The 19,221-nt window shown below is 42.5% G+C and overlaps 1 protein-coding gene across 2 annotated transcripts in view; it reads right to left on the reverse strand.

The window, feature by feature from the left end:
* Nucleotides 1-19,221, reverse strand: part of PTPRB (protein tyrosine phosphatase receptor type B) — an 87,081-nt gene that overhangs the window by 59,006 nt on the left and 8,854 nt on the right. Inside the window, exons 3-4 of one of the 2 annotated variants that reach the window (XM_026648800.1) lie at nucleotides 8,270-8,511; nucleotides 1,584-1,860 (exon numbers count right to left, since the gene is read on the reverse strand). In XM_026648800.1, the coding sequence (XP_026504585.1) occupies nucleotides 1,584-1,860; nucleotides 8,270-8,511 (519 nt within the window). Of the gene's footprint in view, nucleotides 1-1,583; nucleotides 1,861-2,233; nucleotides 2,471-8,269; nucleotides 8,512-19,221 lie in introns of those variants that run through there. The other variant, XM_026648801.1, reaches the window with a different exon arrangement.

Genomic DNA, 19,221 nt, shown 5'->3' on the forward strand with positions numbered 1-19,221 from the left:
ATTAAATATTATTACATAATCAAAACACTTTTCACTTATATAATATATAATCTGCTGTCTATGTTGCTACCTTTTGCTCATCTTCTATTCAAGGGCTATATAAAAAACCTTTACCATTCACCAAAGATTGTGATAGATACCTGCTACTTAGATAAGTTAATTTGTTATTTTTACTTTTAAAGTATGACTCATCAATATTAAAAACAGTTGGCGCAATGCATGATATAGATTTAAATTTCTGTTACTGTGGAAACTATTAGTTCTACCAAGCCATACTAAAAATATTTCTTGTGTTGAATATATGCCTATCACACTAGATTTGACTGCACTAGATTGTTTTACCTTGAGTTAATTGATTGCCAGTTAACTGGAGGTTAGTTAACATTATTTGGAGAAGAGGCACAGTAACTGTGATATAAAACAACAAGGATTAGAGAGGGTCACTTCTAAGTATTCATCTACTATCACCTTCAAACATAAACAAAGACTACATTTAAAAATTGCAGTGCCTCTCTACAGCTAAAATTTCGAGAAAGGATAAAGGAAGGCATCAGATCATAGACCCATTTACATTTTTTTAACAACTCTGGTTTGAGTCCTGTATTAGCAACTAGCAGAAGGCTGTCAAATATTATATTTCAGCAGCTTTAAAAAAAAAGAAATATATGAAATTAAAACACCAGTATATGTAAGAAAGGGTCCAGTCTTTCTCCCACTGAAGTCAATAGTGCAGTTCTTTGTTTTAAAGCTATAAATTGTTTGTACTTAAGAAACCCATGACATTGCATTTGCAGAATATGGATAGAAAATACTTGAGTATATTTATAGCCAATTATGTTTCCAATACAATGAACCTATTGAGAACAACTGGTCCTTATGTAATACCACATATATTCCCATGATTTGTATTTGTAGGAAATGTACATACATTTTTATTTTAACTATAATCACAAGCAGTTTTATTTTAGGAAAAGGTATTAGCTTTGAACAGCTACCTGTCAGCTTTCATGGGCTGAAATTGGTCAAACTTATTTCCAATAAAGTTATGCAGAGTAAGACAGTCAGTTATCCACTCTTGATAGGTTCAGTTAGTTTATAATGGAATCGTTGTGTTTTAAATGCAAGCAAATATGCTATGAACAGAGAATCTGTAATGCCTTTGAAGGGCGCAAAACATGTTTTATGCTGCCATTTCAAAATAGATCTGTTTTGTATTATAATAGTTTGAAATCTAACAAAATGTTATTGTTTATTTTAACAAAATAAACCCTTTAAACAAATCTAGACTATTCACAGTAAAATCTCCCTTCAAGCCTAGAGTGACAGCAACTGGGAAGGAGTTAAAGCATGGGAATTCTACAGCCAGCCTGCTGCAAACGATATAGATTCAAAGTGCCTTTGGAAATAGCGTCAATAATCCTCTGGGACATCATCTGCCTTCTATTTTCCATCATCAAAGCAAGGTCAGGAAAATCAGCTTCGAAATAAGGGGGTGGGGGGAACAAACCACCCCAAATCCCCTTTCCTAGGCTTCCCCCCCCCCAAAAAAAAGTTTGCAGCACTTCTGCACCTGTCGCCCTTACCTGTTTGCAAGGAGATGTTGCTCGTTTCTGTGTCAGAGAGAGAGAAAATCCTGAGATGATACAAAGTCCCTGCTTCTAAGCCACTGTAGCTGCATTCGTAGGACTCGTTAGTCTTCTGGACGGGATGACACTCTGTGTGCGAGGCGTTGTCAGAGCTGCACGTCAGGGTGAAATTGCAGAGATTCCCCAAACTGCTCCATTTGAGATAGACAGACTGGCTGGAAACCCTCCACTCCGTCAGGTTGATGGCACATTTCACAGGCTCCCCATGCCCCTTCTGGAGAGGACAACACAGACCGCTGATTAGCCACAACGTGCCTTGCCTTCTGCAGCACTCACCTGATTCCCTGAGTCGGTCTTGGGGCCATTGGGGTCGCTCACCAGGTGGGGAGACTTGCAAAGTGAGTCAAGAAAAGGAGACATTGCCCCCCCCGCCCCTGTTTTTTTTTGGGGGAGGGGGGGTTGCTGCTGATGAAGGCGGCGATGGAAATTCACCTGGGGGAGAGGTGGGAGAGTGGCAGAGGGGAGTCTCTGAGCAGCAGGAAAGGGGGGGCGCAGGTGAGTTGCTCTGGGATGGACTCAATGAAGATGAAATGATCGGGGGGACTGTGGGTTCCCCCTGGCGCCCCTTCCCCCTCCTGGCAGCTCACCTTGATGAGGGCCAGCGCCAGCCACAAGGAGACCCCAGCTGCCGAGCGCAGCATTGCCATCAGTGTTTTATTTGCAATAATCCTCGTAGTGGGGGGTGGGGAGGATAAAGAAGCGAAGTTGCCAAAAATGGGTCCTGGGTCGAGCCCCCCTCCCCCCCGGCTGGTGCGCGAGCAGCGGGGGCAGCCCTCTGCAGGGCAGGGCACTTGTTGCATGCGCTCAGGGGGGGCCCCGGGCTCCCTGAGGTTTCCTTCGGGCAGGGGGTGCGCAGGGGCTGCCCGCGGCCGGCTGCAGGCTCCGAGAGGAGGAGGAGGAGGAAGAGGCAGCTCGCCGCAGCACTTCCCACGCTGCCATGCTGACCCCGGCTGACTCTGCCTCAGCCCTGGCCGCCGACTTCCGCAATCAAAAGGCAATTTCCTCGCGTCCCTCTCCAGAGGCACAATGGGGGGGCAGGAGCCAATGTCTGCGGCAGGCAGGGCGCCCAGGCCGGGCTGCCCCTTGTGCCCCCCCTCAGCCTGCTCCAAGACTTTCACTTTCCTCCGCTCCTTCCTCCTGGTCCTAAGCTCAGCGCCTCTCGCTTCTCCCCCTTCACTTTCCTCTCCTCCCCCCAGTCCTCTTCCTTCCTATCTTCCTCCCTCATCTGCTTTCTCCCGGGGCTCCTCTCCCAGCCCGGGGCTATTTCTGACTCGGGAGCGACCAGCTGCTGATTGCCCTGGGCTTCTCTCCCCCTCCCCACACCCAGCGGAATCTCTTATGTAAACCATCTCGGTTCACGCTTGCCTCACCCCGGGTCCCATCCAGTTCACTTTCCCAGCCCCCCTCCTCCGCAGCCAACCTGGGCTTTACACAGATTGTTTTCAAATCTCCTTTCCCATCTGTCTAGCGACTGGTGGTGTCTCTGCAAAGTCATCATCTGGATAGTGCTATTTTCTGGCTAAGTTTTTCAGCCCCTCCTTCATGCTCTCTCTGCCCCACAGTGTCATTTCAGCAGTGCCCAAGATTAAATACCCAGCAGTCAACATACGCATTCGTTATTTTTCTATCATATTCACACCAGTCTAATCTCTACCTGTGAGAACACCAAAAATAATGTCAGGCTTTGTATGCCCAGGTATTTAATTTCTCCACAACTCCAGGGATGGAGGAGTAACCTGTACATCAAAGAGGGCCAAGTTATCTCCGCTTCCCCCCACCCTCAACTTTTGTCCTTGAAACAATCTCCTTCCCAGTCCCCGAATAGCTCTGAAACTAAAAATACACACCACAGAAAGCAAGAAAGTCTCCAGATTCTCAGGGAACAAAGAAAATGAATTTCATACACTAAAGAAGCAGAAGCAACAGCAGAACCCACCACTTCTCCTATTTATTCCCATTTCCTTACATTTACATTTCAAGCCATAGCAAACAAGGGGTGGGGGTGGGGGAATATACCTAGAATTGTTTCACATCTTCAGTATTAGGATAGATAACAAGCTAGAAGCAGATTGGGTAAATTTGGAGTTGAATAGAGAAGAAAGATAGGATCCCCCCCCTTTACACAGGATATATTATATTTCTGCATTTTCAGTACTATATAATGTACAAGGGTTTTAACTTTCATGATCAACAATTAAGCAAGTTTGTCAGCAGCATTGTTACATTTTCTTCTGTGGGCACTGACATGAAAAAATGCCTTGAGTTAAAAATGGCTATGTTTGTTAACCCTCTTGGAGGAAGGGGAGGGGCTGCTGGATATTTCTGTCTATTGTTAGAAATAAGTGATTGGTCTGATAAGCAAGATCCAACAGTGTGAAAAGGCCAAACTTCTAACAGTTTTACTCGTGCTGAATAGTATCTTGGTCTCTGAGCCCACACTGAGCTTTCTGAGTGTGGATTCCCACACCTGTACAAAGCTCCATTGATTCCAGTGAGACTGTGTGCAGGGGTCCACTGATGTAAAGCTCAGTATTTCCATCAACGCGTTATTCTGCACATAGTCCCATTGCAACAAATGTGGCAGAATCTGGCTCAAAATGAGAGACATAAACAATAAATTGAGCAGCAACCCAAACACGATATCATGCTGGATCAATTTCAGTGACATGTCTAAAATTTTTCTGTAACCACAACTATGTGATTCATAAGCTGTAGTGATAATATTAGTATTATTTTTATTTACTATTTGTATTATGGTAGTGCTAGGAACCTCAGTCACTGACCAGGACCCTATGGTGCTAGGCACTGAACAAACATGGTACAAAATGATGGTCTCTGCCCCAAAGAGCTATTCTAAAGTGATAAACAGTAGTGTGATAGGTAACACGCGGCATGTGTGTTAGAACAAAATAAATGTAGATCTGAAATGATCGAGGTACCTTGTTAAAATCAATTCAAGTTGAGTGATGTCTGTTGCTGCACTAGCCACTCAGACTTTCTGATATTACAAGTTTCAGAGTAGCAGCCGTGCTAGTCTGTATCCACAAAAAGAACAGGAGTACTTGTGGCACCTTAGAGACTAACAAATTTATTTGAGCATAAGCTTCATCTGATGAAGTGGGCTGTAGCCCACAAAAGCTTATGCTCAAATAAATTTGTTAGTCTCTAAGGTGCCACAAGTACTCCTGATATTACAAGATCATTTTTAGAAACAGTGAGGAGATAGTGCTTTCAAGAATGAAAACATTATCAATATTGTCACCATACCAGGGAACAGCAATCTTCAGAGACTTATAAGCATAGCATATCTGAAAAAAAACTATAGCTCCCTATTTCAACATGTGCATGTTTAAAAGCACCTGTCTTTTTTTTAACTTGTGTAGATCATACATAAGTCCTCCTGTAAATGCAACATGTTCAGGATCTTAAACTATAGCACAGATGTACTTTAAAAATACATAAACTAAAAATACATTTGGCATGAAAGAAGAAAAATCTGTGTTTGAGGAACATGGCAAACTTTTTTGTTCAAATTTGCAGGTACGTTTCTAGACAATTGCCCTTTCCTTTACCATTTGGCCTTAATGAAATCAGGGGAAGCTTCATAGCTTCAACCAAACGTTGAATTTTACCTAAAAGGATTGAATTCTTCTGAAGAGATTGTTTCCAACCAGAATAATTCAATTGGATTGTGCTATATGGCAAGAGAGAGCCAAATTTCAAAATTTCATCCTGGGAGATTCACAAGTAAGAGGATGCTGCTGCTTTTTCTGTGTTGTCCTTAAACTGAGCAGCAGTTTTTTTTTTATTGATTGAGTGATTGATTTTTACTCCTGCAATCGAAAAGGCTTTAAAAGCTTCACCCTTTCTGTGTTTTCATTGGAAAATAAGTATAGGTTTGTGGACTTCCAGGAATCCTTCTGTATATTGCAGAGGACAGTAATGCTCAAGGATAAGAATTGCCAGAGATGTCTATCCCAACACTGGAATAAGGGATAAGATAGGTCACTGATGGTAATATATTTTAATAGAATAAACAGCATAATACCAAATAATTAATTCTGAGTTGGTACTGAACAGACACACTCTTATTAAATCAGTAAGCATGGCCTTTAGCAGTTACTGAATCAGTCTGCTCAGCCAAGAATTTTTTTTTTTTTTTTTAAAGCTGGAAGTGAGTTTTGGGAGTGCCCGGATGCGTGTCTAATAGCAGGCTCCAGTCTTTTTCAGACACTTTCCCAAGGTTTCCTGGCTTTTTTTTTTTTTAAAAACCCAAATTTGTTTTTTTTTTCTTTTTTAATCAGAAGGAAATGGGCTTTGCATAGCTTTTGTCGCAGCTTTGAAAGTGCAAGCTGCAGATTTACTTGCAACCCAAAGCTGTTCTAAACTAAACATTTTGTTTGATTTAAGTGCCACTATTGTCCCCCCAAAATGGGTTTGTTCACAGTCAAACAACGTCAAGGCTTTTATTCTGTAAGCCATGGAGACTGGCCTGTGTTGGTACTTTCACAGACAGCATTGTGTTCCTAACAATGATACTACGTATTTACATAGCTCTTTCTATTTTCAAAGCATTGTACAAACATACAATCCTTTAAACACCCATGGCAAGTGGACAAATAAACGTTTTAACCCCATTTTACAGACAGGGAAACTGAAAGACCAGTAGTTTAAGGCCAAAAATGTTAAACTTGTATGTCTCAACTGAAGCACCTACATTAAAGTGGCTTGATGTTGCTGGGAGCTGCAGGTGCTCAATACCTCCGAAAATTAGATCACTGTATGTAAATGCTTAATATGGATTTAAGTGCTTCACTTTAGGCATCTAGGCTTGAAAAATTTGACCTATGTGATTTGCTGAAGTCCACTGATGTGAATCAGTGGCAAAACCAGGACTAGAATTTAGGAATTCCTAGTTCACTAGATCATGATGTAGCCTGATTTTTCCAAAACTTTGATGGGGGTACTTTGTGGCAGTGTGGGGAGGCAGAGTGTAAGTTTGCTATTAACAACAGAAGATATTGTGTAACATTTCCATTCAGAGTGAAGTTACCAGTAGGCCCTTAGCATTCTAGTTGGGGTGCACGTACTTTAATGGTGTGTGTGAGACAGCTAGCTTGATGTACTTTGAATGCAAATCATATAGGGTAACATCTAATTCACTTGCATGAAGCCTGAAAAATCAAATCATACCTGGATGCAATGCAAAATCCACCCTCAGCTCAGCACCAGAGTGCGGGGTTGCAGTGCAGGAACTTTACCTCTTGCTCCAGTTGCTCCAGCCTATGTGCTGGGATAGCAGCTACAGCCTCTCTGTACCTTTTGTGCAGGGTGTTCAGATTCTGGATCTGCATAGTCCTGGGTCACATTGCTCCCCCGTCTACCTCCAGCGCTGCCCTCCACACTAGCTTATGCAGAATGGATGCAAACCAGGGATGTGGAGCCCTCGCTTCGAGGCCTCTCCGTCCACAGTCCATCCATTCGGCCCTCCCCCGAGCAAAGCCTAGGTGGTGCTGACGTCCTTGGGCAGGCCCACTGAATCAGGGTGAATTTCACCGTTACAGTGAAGACCATTGAATAAACAGAAAACTGTTATAGAGCACTCCAAACAGCTGCATGCTAGTTAGTTTTCCTGGAATACACACAAAACTGGGCAGATACAAAGCACATTTCCCAGTCTCATCCAAAGTAATGCTGTCACCTAAAGTAACAACTAAACACTTTTATTTGCCTATTCCAACTTTTTAGCACAGAAAATACCCCATGGCAATAGAAGCAACATGGAATTGAGGGGATTTGAAAGATTAGTATATCTGTAGCAGTGATATAACAAATTACATATCACATTCTTTAAACCTTACTGCCTGCACATAGCCAGATTTTTACAGATGAAAATTTACATCCACACATGGCATGTGCAAAAAACTGAGGGTGCAGTTTTTCTTCCACAGTGCTTGACAGAGGGAATGCTGGAAGGCATCCTATAGAGTCTGCATGTGCACTGCTACATCATTTTCCAGGGTGCAACAGTACTCTTTGCTGTTTTTTCTGGCCTACGCATAATAATGGGCAAAGTCTTCCTCCTTCCCATCTCTGCTGTCCCTCTGTGGGTGAGTGCACCCTAAGTGAAACAAGGAGAGAGCAACCTCTGTGGTTCCCTGAGTGCAGGGCTTGTAGTTTTGCCTGACCCTTATGCAAGATGGCAGTGAAAAAGCTCTTTACACAGTCTCCACACTGCATATCCCCAATATAAGAGCCAGGCTGAATCCAGCTCACAATTATTTAAGTCATTCAGACATCACCCGCTTATACCTGCAAACCATGTATTTAACCAAACTACCTAAATTGCACATAGGAATTACTCACACCAGCAAAACAGCTGAAAATCAGGCTCATAAGGTTGGAATAGCACTTCTCTTTTCAATAGAGATGGAACCACAGTTCACACAGCATGCTGGTTGGAGAATCAGAAATAGCACCCTGTCCTTTGCCCGCTCAGTTGGGCTGCACTTACTCTCAATACGTCCCCTGGCATTTTCAAGGTTCTTCTCAATGCATTTGACACAGATACAGAATGACTGAAAACCAGGTCCAATATATTCCAATTAACTTGTCTGCCTTACCTCTTCTGTGGTACTGAAGTAATGATGGGTAGTTGTTGGAATCCAGGATTTCTCTTTTACTGCAGACAACTTTAGGTTCAGATGGAGTTTTTCATTAATGTTTTTACTGTAGTTTTCTGTAATATTTCTGATGAAGATCTCTGTGCTACTCCTAAGGAAATTCCCAGGAGTAGATGTAATAGCATTAAAGGGTGAGGAGGTACTTCTACTGTTCTCCAAGATGCAGAAAATCCAGTGCGGATCTAAGATGAATAAAGGACAATAACTAAAATTAGCTTCATATTTGCTCATCATCCATTCTTTCAATGATAAAGACCCTGGAACGTGTTATACTGTAAATAGTTTAGGTTAAGTGTACCTGTCAGTTCTATAGACTTTTATTTTCAGTGGAAACAGATGTTTTATAGACCTTTCACTTAAATGATCAGAATATTTGTGAAAACCATAGTAAAATAAAATTACTGGATCATTTAAACCATCAATTTTAAGCAGAATTCCCCATTGACTTAGAAGAGTGGGATAGTGCTTTAATATTGATGGCATGATATGGCTCACAGAATTTTGCATTTATTTGAACCTATTGGACATGAAAAGATTCCAGTTTCCTAGGGGAAAATAATGATTTGCATAACATTCCAGGCTACAGTCCAATCTCATTTACACGGTGTAAATGCAGCGGGACATCATTCAAGCTAATGGAGTCAAGTATCAGAGGGGTAGCCATGTTAGTCTGGATCTGTAAAAGCAGCAAAGAGTCCTGTGGCACCTTATAGACTAACAGACGTATTGGAGCATGAGCTTTCATGGGTCAACACCCACTTCGTTGGATGCATGCTAATGGAGTTACTTTAGTGTAAATGCTGTCTAAATCAGGCCCTCTGCGTCACAAGTGTGATGCTTGCATTTAACTTTTAATTCTTGCTTGAAAATAGTAGATCAAAGAATTCAAAACAACCTTGACAAATTGGAGAACTGTTCTGATTTAGACAAGTTGAAATTAAATAAAGATAAGTGCAAAATACTTCCCTTACTAAGGAAAAATCAAATGCACAACTACAAAATGGGGAATAACTGACTAGGTGGTAGTACTATTGAAAAGGATCTGGGGGTGATGGTGGATCAAAAATTGAGCATGAGCCAACAATGTGATGTAGTTGTAAAAAAGACTGAGATCATTGTGAGGTGTATTAACAGGAGTGTTATTTGTAAGACATGGGAAGTAATTGTCCCGCTCTACTTCAGCTGGAGTCAGGGCCATCCATAGGGGGGTGCGGGGCCTGGGACAACTCCCCCCCCCCCCGTTCGCCTCAGGCGCTGCCCCCACTCCACCCAAGCTCCCACCCCACCTATTTTTGGCTTCTGCCCCTGCCCCCGAGCGACGTTGGGAGCCGGTAGGGCAGGGCGGGCTTGGGCCAGGTCACTTGTTGCTGCTGGCAACAGGCTCCCTGTTATCCACCCAGGCTGCCCTGGACTCCATGTCCCCCTGAAGCCCAGGGCCCTCCCCCAAAGCGCTGGGCTCGGGGCAGTTGCCCTGGTCCATCCTATGGACGGGACAGATCTGGCTGGAGTACTGTGTCCAGTTCTGGGCAGCACACTTTAGGAAAGATGTGGACAAATTGGAGACATGCCAGAGCAGAGCAACAAAAATTACAAAAAGTTTTTTTAACCTTTCCTCAGAGGTCAGGTTTTCTAAACTGGGCACTTTTAGTTTTCAGAAAAGAAGACTGAGGGGGGACCTGAGAACAGTCTTCAAATATGTTAAGGGCTGTTACAAAGAGGATGGTGATCAATTGTTCTGTATCAAGGGAGATTTAGGTTTGATATTAGGAAAAAATTTCTAACTCTAAGGTTAGTTAAGATCTGGAATAGGCTTCAAAGGGATGTCTTGGAATTCCCATCACTGGAGGTTTTTAAGAACAGGTTGGACAAACACCTGTCAGGGATGGTCTAGGTCAGGGGTAGGCAACCTATGGCATGTGTGCCGAAGGCGACACGCGAGCTGATTTTCAGTGGCACTCACACTGCCCGGGTCCTGGCCACTGGTCCGGGGGGCTCTGCATTTTAATTTAATTTTAAATGAAGCTTCTTAAGCATTTTAAAAACCTTATTTACTTTACATACAACAATAGTTTAGTTACATATTATAGACTTAGAGAAAGAGACCATCTAAAAACGTTAAAACTTATTACCAGCACGCGAAACCTTAAATTAGAGTGAATAAATGAAGACTCGGCACACCACTTCTGAAAGGTTGCCAACCCCTGGTCTAGGTTTTCTTGATTCTGCTTCAGTGCAGAGGGCTGGACTTGGTGACCTCTCAAGGTCCTTTCCAGCTCCACATTTCAAAGATTCGATGATCATTTAAAACATTTCCATGTACTATTAAACCAGTTCTGTCCAGAGAGCAAACTACCCCTGGTTGCTGTCTTTTCAAGGTTCTGATAACAATTATATGAGTTAGCTGAATCATTTGCAAATTTGTACCACTGGTTTGTGTTTTTAGTCACGTATCCTTTAAGAGAATGCCAAAGTTGCAATTAGAGTGCAGGAAAGATTTTCCTGCACATTTTTCCTCCACATTTTCATGTCTCTTCCTCCCCACTGATATGTATTTAATATCCTTTCTCTGTGGCCAGTAGGGCAGGGTTCAATCTGTGGTGGACTTCATCTGGGAGCACCACATTTAGGCTGGGCACTTGGAACTGCTCACTGTCTTCTCCCAGAGAACTGAACCACCATGTCTAGCCTTTACTAGCCTAAACCCTATGATACTTTGCCTGTCTTTGAAGCAGGGTCTTGCACATGACAGAACTTTGTTTTGGTGCTGCACCACTGCGTTGGTTGCCACTTAGAACAATTTTAGCTCACAGGCCTTCTAAAAAGATTTAATGACTGGGTTAGATGTAGCAGAAAACTTCCAGTATGATTACTTAGCATGTAATTATGATGTCTTAGCATGCCAACCTATGATTACTCCTCTACCAAAAGGATCAGTTAGTGAACTTTCATCCTAAAATGAATATAACTTTTCTCATATGTTAACTTGCCTATTTAATGCTACTGATAAACTGAAACTTTGCATTCTCTTATTTACATCCAGGAATATAATCAAAATATACAAGACATGTGTTTTTGCAAGTTACACTTTAATGAACATGTTTCCTTGTCCGAACAACACAGTATGTTAGCCCAGCATGTATCTTCTGAGCCCTTTCAGAGGTATTTTTCAGATGAATATATAACCATACTATGCATTTCCCCTTTTTTATCTAATTTTGCTCTTCTATGAACAAAAATGTCTAGGTCTCTATTAAATCACAAACATGTTGATCAAATATTTTACAAAATCTAGGTGCTAAGGCCAATACTGCAGGTCTAATTCTGCTCTCTCTTACACTGGTATAAGGCTGGATTAACTCAACTGAAATTGCTGATGTAACTGGGAGAGCAGCATTTAACCTAAAGTCTGCTCCAGTGGTGCAAAACAGCCAGGATGCTGTTTTAATAGGGTATCTGGAGAATCCCCTGGTGCGTGTGTGGAGCACATGTAGTTGCTCTACACTACACAGCTTTAACCAGAGGGGAGAGAGAGGGTGTGGCTAGAGCATCACTGTGCTCCCGCTGTCCTCAGTTGCAAGGAGGGCCCCTTGGGGCCATAGAAATGTAGCATGTCTCTGAAACGTCTCTGAGTTACACCAAAGACTAGACTAGCTGGCAAAAAGGTTGCTTAAAGACAATGGGAGCTACCACGTGCTCAGCAGCACTTTTAAAAATCAGGCCACTTGATTTGGTGCCTAAATATGGATTTAGAAGCCGAACTTTAAACACCCCTCTTTGAAAATCTTGGCCTCAGCCAAGTTACGTACAGCTAGATAGCAGTGATTGCAGCAGGAAATGGTTTGCATTGCATTGCCAGCTGCGTTTTAGGGAAGCTTCAACTCCATAAAAGGGCAGGTCCTGACACTAGAGCCACACATACATTCAGCAGTTAGGGGACTAGTAGCTGCTACCACGCAGAGGAGACATAACTTGATAGACAGTCTGTCAGAACAGTCTGTAGAGCAGGTGTTTCACAGAAACACTCCCTCACCTCAGCAAGAAGTTAAATTGAACACAGAATCACACATATAATAGTCATGTTGTACATGTGGAGGTCAAGGTCAGTACTACTGTGGGTTTCTAGCCAAAGGATCCTTCTAGTCAACATAAGATTGAGCCAGTCAGTTACCTTTCACTATATAAATCAGTGTCTTGTTCTATTTTCAGGAGTGCTGCTCAATATAGACCTGCTCCGCCTCACATTGAAATTGATGGTAGCTTTGCATTGACTTCAATAAAAGCAGAATCAGACCTAATATTATTTTTCCAAGGGAGCAGCACCACTGTCCTGATAGAAGAATTCCTGGTCCATCTTAAACAGAAGGTATTTATTAAAGAAAACTACCCATCATAGACACAAACAGATGTCTACAGAGCTTGAGTTCCAGCATTAATATATGGAGCTATACCTATCTCATAGAACTGGAAGGGACCCTGAAAGGTCATTGAGTCCAGCCCCCTGCCTTCACTAGCAGGACCAAGTACTGATTTTGCCCCAGATCCCCAGGTGGCCCCCCTCAAGGATTGAGCTCACAACCCTGGGTTTAAGCAGGCCAATGCTCAAACCACTTAGCTATCCCTCCCCATTGTATCTCTTTTTGACCAGGGTGCACCCACCTGCTTAGAAATCTATACAGCACACAGAGAGCTCTAGGGTAGGCTTTTCAAAAGTGTTCAGCATTGTTCTAATTGCTCCCATTGAAATCAATGGAAAAACTCCCACTGACTTCAGTGGGAACAATTAGGCCAACAGGGAGTAATTTTTTAAAGGTGACCTCTAGTGGCTGAATGACATACTGCATGTAAACATACTACAACCATCAGTTAACAAAGCATGAGAGAACGTTATGAAAAGGCACACATTACATCTATCTTGCAAACTGCATATACACATTCCTCTTTTGCCACCTAAGCAAAATATGGCCATTTACAAGAACGTGAAATCCATCAGTTTTGGGAATATGATGGTAGTGTGCAATGCAAAAATATATTGCTGATTTAGTTGCCAAGTACTAGTATCCTATCATGACTCCTAAATACCCAGACAAGCTGGTCTGGCACAGCTTTTTGGAACTTCTCAGATCTTGTAACACTGGCTACCAGGGGTAAGTGGAAACAGTTTAAAATAACTGATGTTGAATTATAACTGAAATGTGCATGAATCAGCCACCTGTTATGGAATTTAAGGGAAGCTATTATATAAAATCGGTCCTAAGCGATTATTTAAAATAGAAGGGCAATGTTTTAAAAGGGTCTGTGTGTTTTTCAGGAAAAATGAATGTTGGATTTAGATATCTAACTACTTGAATTGTAGGTAGCCTGCAAAAATAGATGCTGTTTTTAAAAATCAGGCTCCGTCTTTTGTTGTAGGTAAGAATATAGAAGAGTAGCAGAAACTGACAAATGGTATGTTTTTAAAGGTTTCTCTGTGTAGTTCCTTAAAAGTTAAAAAATGTATTTTACCTTAGAAAAATGTCTTCCTCATCTGAGACTTTGCATTACAGGGTTTGTCCTTGATCTGGTTCAGATAAAAACAAGAATGCCCCCAAACTTCACCCTAAACCCACACGTTTCCTTACACTTACTAGTTTTGGAAATTCTGTAGTAGCCGCAAGAGAGCCAGTCCTTGTGGTGTTCCAATGCCAACGGAAGCAGGATATTCCAGATATCTAATGTGACACCTGCTTCCAGCCTATTTCCACAGACCCAAGAAATTAAGAACATAAGAACGGCCATACTGGGTCAGACCAAAGGTCCATCTAGCCCAGTATCCTGTCTTCCAACAGTGGCCAATGCCAGGTGCCCCAGAGGTAATGAAAAGAACAAATAATCATCAAGTGATCCATCCCCTGTCACCCATTCCTAGCTTCTGGCAAACAGAGGCTAAAGACACCATCTTTGCCCATTCTGGCAAATAGTCATTGATGTACCTATCCTCCATGAATTTATCTAGTTCTTTTTTAGCCCTGTTATAGTCTTGGCCTTTACAACATCCTCTGGCAAAGAGTTCCACGGGTTGACTGTGCATTGTGTGAAGAAATACTTTGTTTTGTTTGTTTTAAACCTGCTGCCCATTAATTTCATTGGGTGACCCCTAATTCTTTTGCTATGAGAAGGAGTAAATAACACTTCCTTATTTACTTTCTCCACACCAGTCATGATTTTATAGGCCTCTATTATAACCCCCCTCAGTTGTCTCTTTTCCAAACTGAAAAGTCCCAATCTTATTAATCTCTCCTCATACGGAAGCTGTTCCATACCTCTAATCATTTTTGTTGCCCTTTTCTGAACCTTTTCCAATTCCAATATATCTTTTTTGAGATGGGGCGACCACATCTGCACCCAGTGTTCAATATGTGGGCGTATCATGGACTTATATAGAGTCAATATGATATTTTCTGTATTATCTATCCCTTTCTTAATGATTCCCAACTTTCTGTTTGCTTTTTTGACTGCCGTTGCACATTGAGTGGGTGTTTTCAGAGAACTATCCACTATGACTCCAAGATCTCTTTCTTGAGTGGTAACAGCTAATTTAGACCCCATCATTTTAGATGTATAGTTGGGATTATGTTTTCCAATGTGCATTACTTTGCATTTATCAACATTGAATTTCATCTGCCATTTTGTTGCCCAGTCACCCAGTTTTGAGAGCACCCTTTGTAGCTCTTCACAGTCTGTCTGGGACTTAACTACTTGAATAATTTTGTGTCATCTGCAAATTTTGCCACCTCACTGTTTACCCCTTTTTCCGGATTCTGTGACTTCCTGCGACCTCTGTGACTTCTGCAGTAGTCAATGTGGCTGACCCCAGCGCTGCCCGAGCAGCTGACCCCGGCGCCAGCTGCTCAGGTGGTGCTGGGGACAGCCACACTGGCCACTGCTGGAGTGGCTCCACAGCCAGCCGCTCGGGCGGCTCCGCAGCCAGCTGCACCAGGCGCTGCTGGAGTGGCCCGGGGCCTGTCGCACCGGCTGCTGCTCTGGTGACCCTGTTAAAATCTTTAAGAAATTTCTCTATATCGTTATTCCACCAGGAAGTTCTTCAGGCTCTAAGTGTCCCTGCAGTCCTCTCTTTCCTATTCCTGAACCTCACTGGGCTCTTTCCTTTGGATGGTGTTGGATGTGTTTATGTCCCTGGTCTCTCAACTAATGTGTCAAGGACTTTCCATTATTATTCCCTGACAGTCACAGATATCAGCACCAGGGTAGGGGAGGCACTTTGTCTCTCTTGCCTCCCTGAGATGGGCTCAACTCTAGTGCAGTGATGAATTTGGGCCTTAATCTCCCCTTTGCTCTGCGAATAGGTCAGAGGGTTTTTAGCGGAACACCACAAACTGATCCTTTCTGCTAGGGCTGAAGGGATAAAGCTGTGCAGAGAAGGATAAAGTTCCAGTTGCACTCAAGAGCCATGTCAGTGCTAGATTACTAGGCCAACCAATATAGTAGATATTGTTTATTGCTAGATTTACAATTGAGAATTTACATTTTAACTCATCATTTATTAGAAATTAAACCTTCTAGGATGGGATGGGAGTAGGCTGTGTGAGTTTTTCACTTCTAAGAGATTCATTACAATTAGACCAGTCAGTAGTAACAAAAAGGCAGTTCCACACAGAGGCTTATGTGAAATGAATTGGTAGTCTCACTTCAGTTCCTACTGGGCAAATAGCCACATCACAAAAATTACTAGTATATTTGTCAGCAATTGGCACCTTTGTTTGCAGTCTCAGCAGGGAGATCAACTAACAAACTAACTAAATCTTAGTTCTAAGAGAAATGGTTCTGACATATTGGCCAGATACTTTGAGGAGGGCAACTTGCATGCTCACTGCCTGTTCTATGGGTTAAGAGGTGATTTCACTTTACAAGGCTTTGGTTATGGCAGTAGCGTTAAATTCATTGAATTGAACTAGAAAAACACAACTTGATTATGGAATATCTATTGATATTTTTCCAGAAAAACTATTTTGGTGTAAATGAGGGGAGAATGGTTTGGGAGAAAGGAAAAAAAGGAATAAAAAGGGAAACTGTGAGAAGAAGAAGAAGACAACAATAATTAGAAGAGAGACAAGCCAGTAGGCCTTGACTTGGGTGAAAGTGATTGAGGGTAAAAGCCTGGCTGTTGAACGGGTGGGAATGAGGAGGAACTTGGTTGAGGAGGGTTCCATATGTGTCTATGGAAAGTACTTCCATACAGAGAAGGGCACAAATCAAAAAGTCTGGAGAGCAGCCCAAGCCTGGGAGGGAGTTTTTTCCAAAACTTTCCAATTTCAGTGCCTTCTGCTGTTTGCTCATTATTAGTTTGAAAACCGGTTCTGAGACCAAAGGTGATTGCATTAAATGAGTGCACCCAGTCCCTGGGTAATCACCCTGTTCAGGTCACTTTTCCTTATCTTTTCAATCTGAGTATTTAGTTCAATCCTGTTTCTGTGACTTATCAGTCAGAATCCTCATTCTGCCAACTTTTCAGGAAGAAGAGGCATTTTATGAAATCCTCCTGTGGTATCTTTTCATTCCATGAACACGGTGTACAGGAAAATAGAATCCAAAGTAATATCCTTTGCTTCTATTCTGCTATCTATTAGCTCTAAGTTAACATTTAGACAGTGTCTAAACTATTAGAATGGACTTAGTTTGGATATCTACTGTTGGTTCCACAGGTAACTGCATTTGATCAGGAGAGACAGTGTGTTTATAGATTTTCTAATTAGAACTTGTATGTAATGTAGAATTGAAAGACATTAATAGGGAGATATTTCAAAGACACAAAGAGATATCTAAGCCCAGCTCTCACTGAAAGTCAATGGGAATTGGAGACCTAACTATGCCTTTAAAGGTCTCCCCCATGAAATAGCAGATGCGCTTCTGTTTGGCAATATGGACTCAGGCACTAGTTTGTCAGTATATGCTCAAGTACAATGCAGTTGTTAGATGAGATTCAAGTACAATGAGTTTGTTAGATTAGATTTAAAGATTGCAAATTTGTTAGGACAGTCTCTCTTGTCCATGTCTATGAACCTTAAAAACAATGACTAATTTTCAACATGTGCAGCACCGCTGTCGCATTCATCTCTGTATCTTCTCTATGCTTTTTTGGCTGCTCATACCTTGCAAAATTTTCCCCTTGTGAGCAAGCACAGTTTTGTGCTCAGTCGCCTCTTTTTCTGTGTTTCAATGGATTGTAGCTTGTTGCGAGTTAGAAAAACACATCAAAATAAAGGGCCTAAACTTCAGTGAAGATGTTACCATTTCTTTTTGCAAAACTGAAATATCACATTTATCCTTGAGTTCCTATTACTATAGCATGGAATTATAACCAAGTCTTTATAATTGGGTCTATAGCTGAAGTTTTATTTATTCCTGTGGGAGAAATACATACAGGATTTAGACAAAAAAGACAATGAAATTGTGGGCCTATTCCTGAATCATAGAATATCACTGTTGGAAGGGACCTCAGGAGGTCATCTAGTCCAACCCCTTGCTCAAAGCAGGACCCATCCCCAAATAAATCATCCCAGCCAGGGCTTTGTCAAGCCTGACCTTAAAAACCTCTAAGGGTATGTCTACACCCAGCCGCTAGTTCAGCAGCTGGCAATCGAAGTTCTGGGTTCGACTTATCGCGTCTTGTCTGGACGCAATAAGTCGAACCAGGAAGTGCTCGCCGTCGACTGCGGTACTCCAGCTAGACGAGAGGAGTACCGCGGAGTCGACGGGGGAGCCTGCCTGCCGCGTGTGGACCGAGGTAAGTTCGAACTAAGGTACTTCAAACTTCAGCTACATTATTCACGTAGCTGAAGTTGCGTACCTTAGTTCGATTTGGGGGTTTAGTGTAGACCAAGCCTAAGGAAGGAGATTCCACCACTTCCTAGGTAACCCATTCCAGTGCTTCACCACCGTCTTAGTGAAAAAGTTTTTCCTAATATCCAACCTAAACCTCCCCCACTGCAACTTGAGACCATTACTCCTTGTTCTGTCATCTGGTACCACTAGATCCATCCTCTTTGGAACCCCCTTTCAGGTAGTTGAAAGCAGCTATCAAATCCCCCCTCCTTCTTCTCTTCTGCAGACTAAATAATCCCAGTTCCCTCAGTCTCTCCTCATAAATCATGTGCTCCAGCCCCCTAATAATTTTTGTTGCCCTTCACTGGACTCTTTCCAATTTTTCCACATCCTTCTTGTAGTGTGGGGCCCAAAACTGGACACAGTACTCCAAATGAGGCCTCACCAATGCTGAACAGAGGGGAATTATCACATCCCTCGATCTGCTGGCAATGTTCCTACTTATACAGCCCAAAATGCCACTAGCCTTCTTGGCAACAAGGGCACACTGTTGACTCATATCTAGCTTCTCATCCACTGTAACCACTAGGTCCTTTTCTGCAGAACTGCTGCCTAGCCACTCGGTCCCTAGTCTGTAGCAGTGCATGGGGATTCTTCCATCCTCAGCGCAGGACTCTGCACTTGTCCTTGTTGAACTTTGTCAGATTTCTTTTGGCCCAGTCCTCTAATTTGTCTAGGTCCCTCTGGATCCTATCCCTACCCTCCAACATATCTATCACTCCTCCCAGTTTAGTGTCATCTGCAAACTTGCTGAGGGTGCAATCCACGCTGTCCTCCAGATCATTAATGAAGATATTGAACAAAACTGGCCCCAGGACCGACCCTTGGGGCACTCCGCTTGATACCGGCTGCCAACTAGACATGGAGCCATTGATCACTACCCGTTGAGCTCAATGATCTAGCCAGCTTTCTATCCACCTTAAATCCATTCATCCAGCCCATACTTCTTTAACTTGCTGGCAAGAATACTATGGGAGACCGTATCAAAAGCTTTGCTAAAGTCAAGGAATAAC

Source organism: Terrapene carolina, unplaced genomic scaffold (assembly GCF_002925995.2).
Source record: "Terrapene carolina triunguis isolate 2854851 unplaced genomic scaffold, T_m_triunguis-2.0 Scaffold68, whole genome shotgun sequence".
Classification (NCBI taxonomy): domain Eukaryota; kingdom Metazoa; phylum Chordata; order Testudines; family Emydidae; genus Terrapene; species Terrapene triunguis.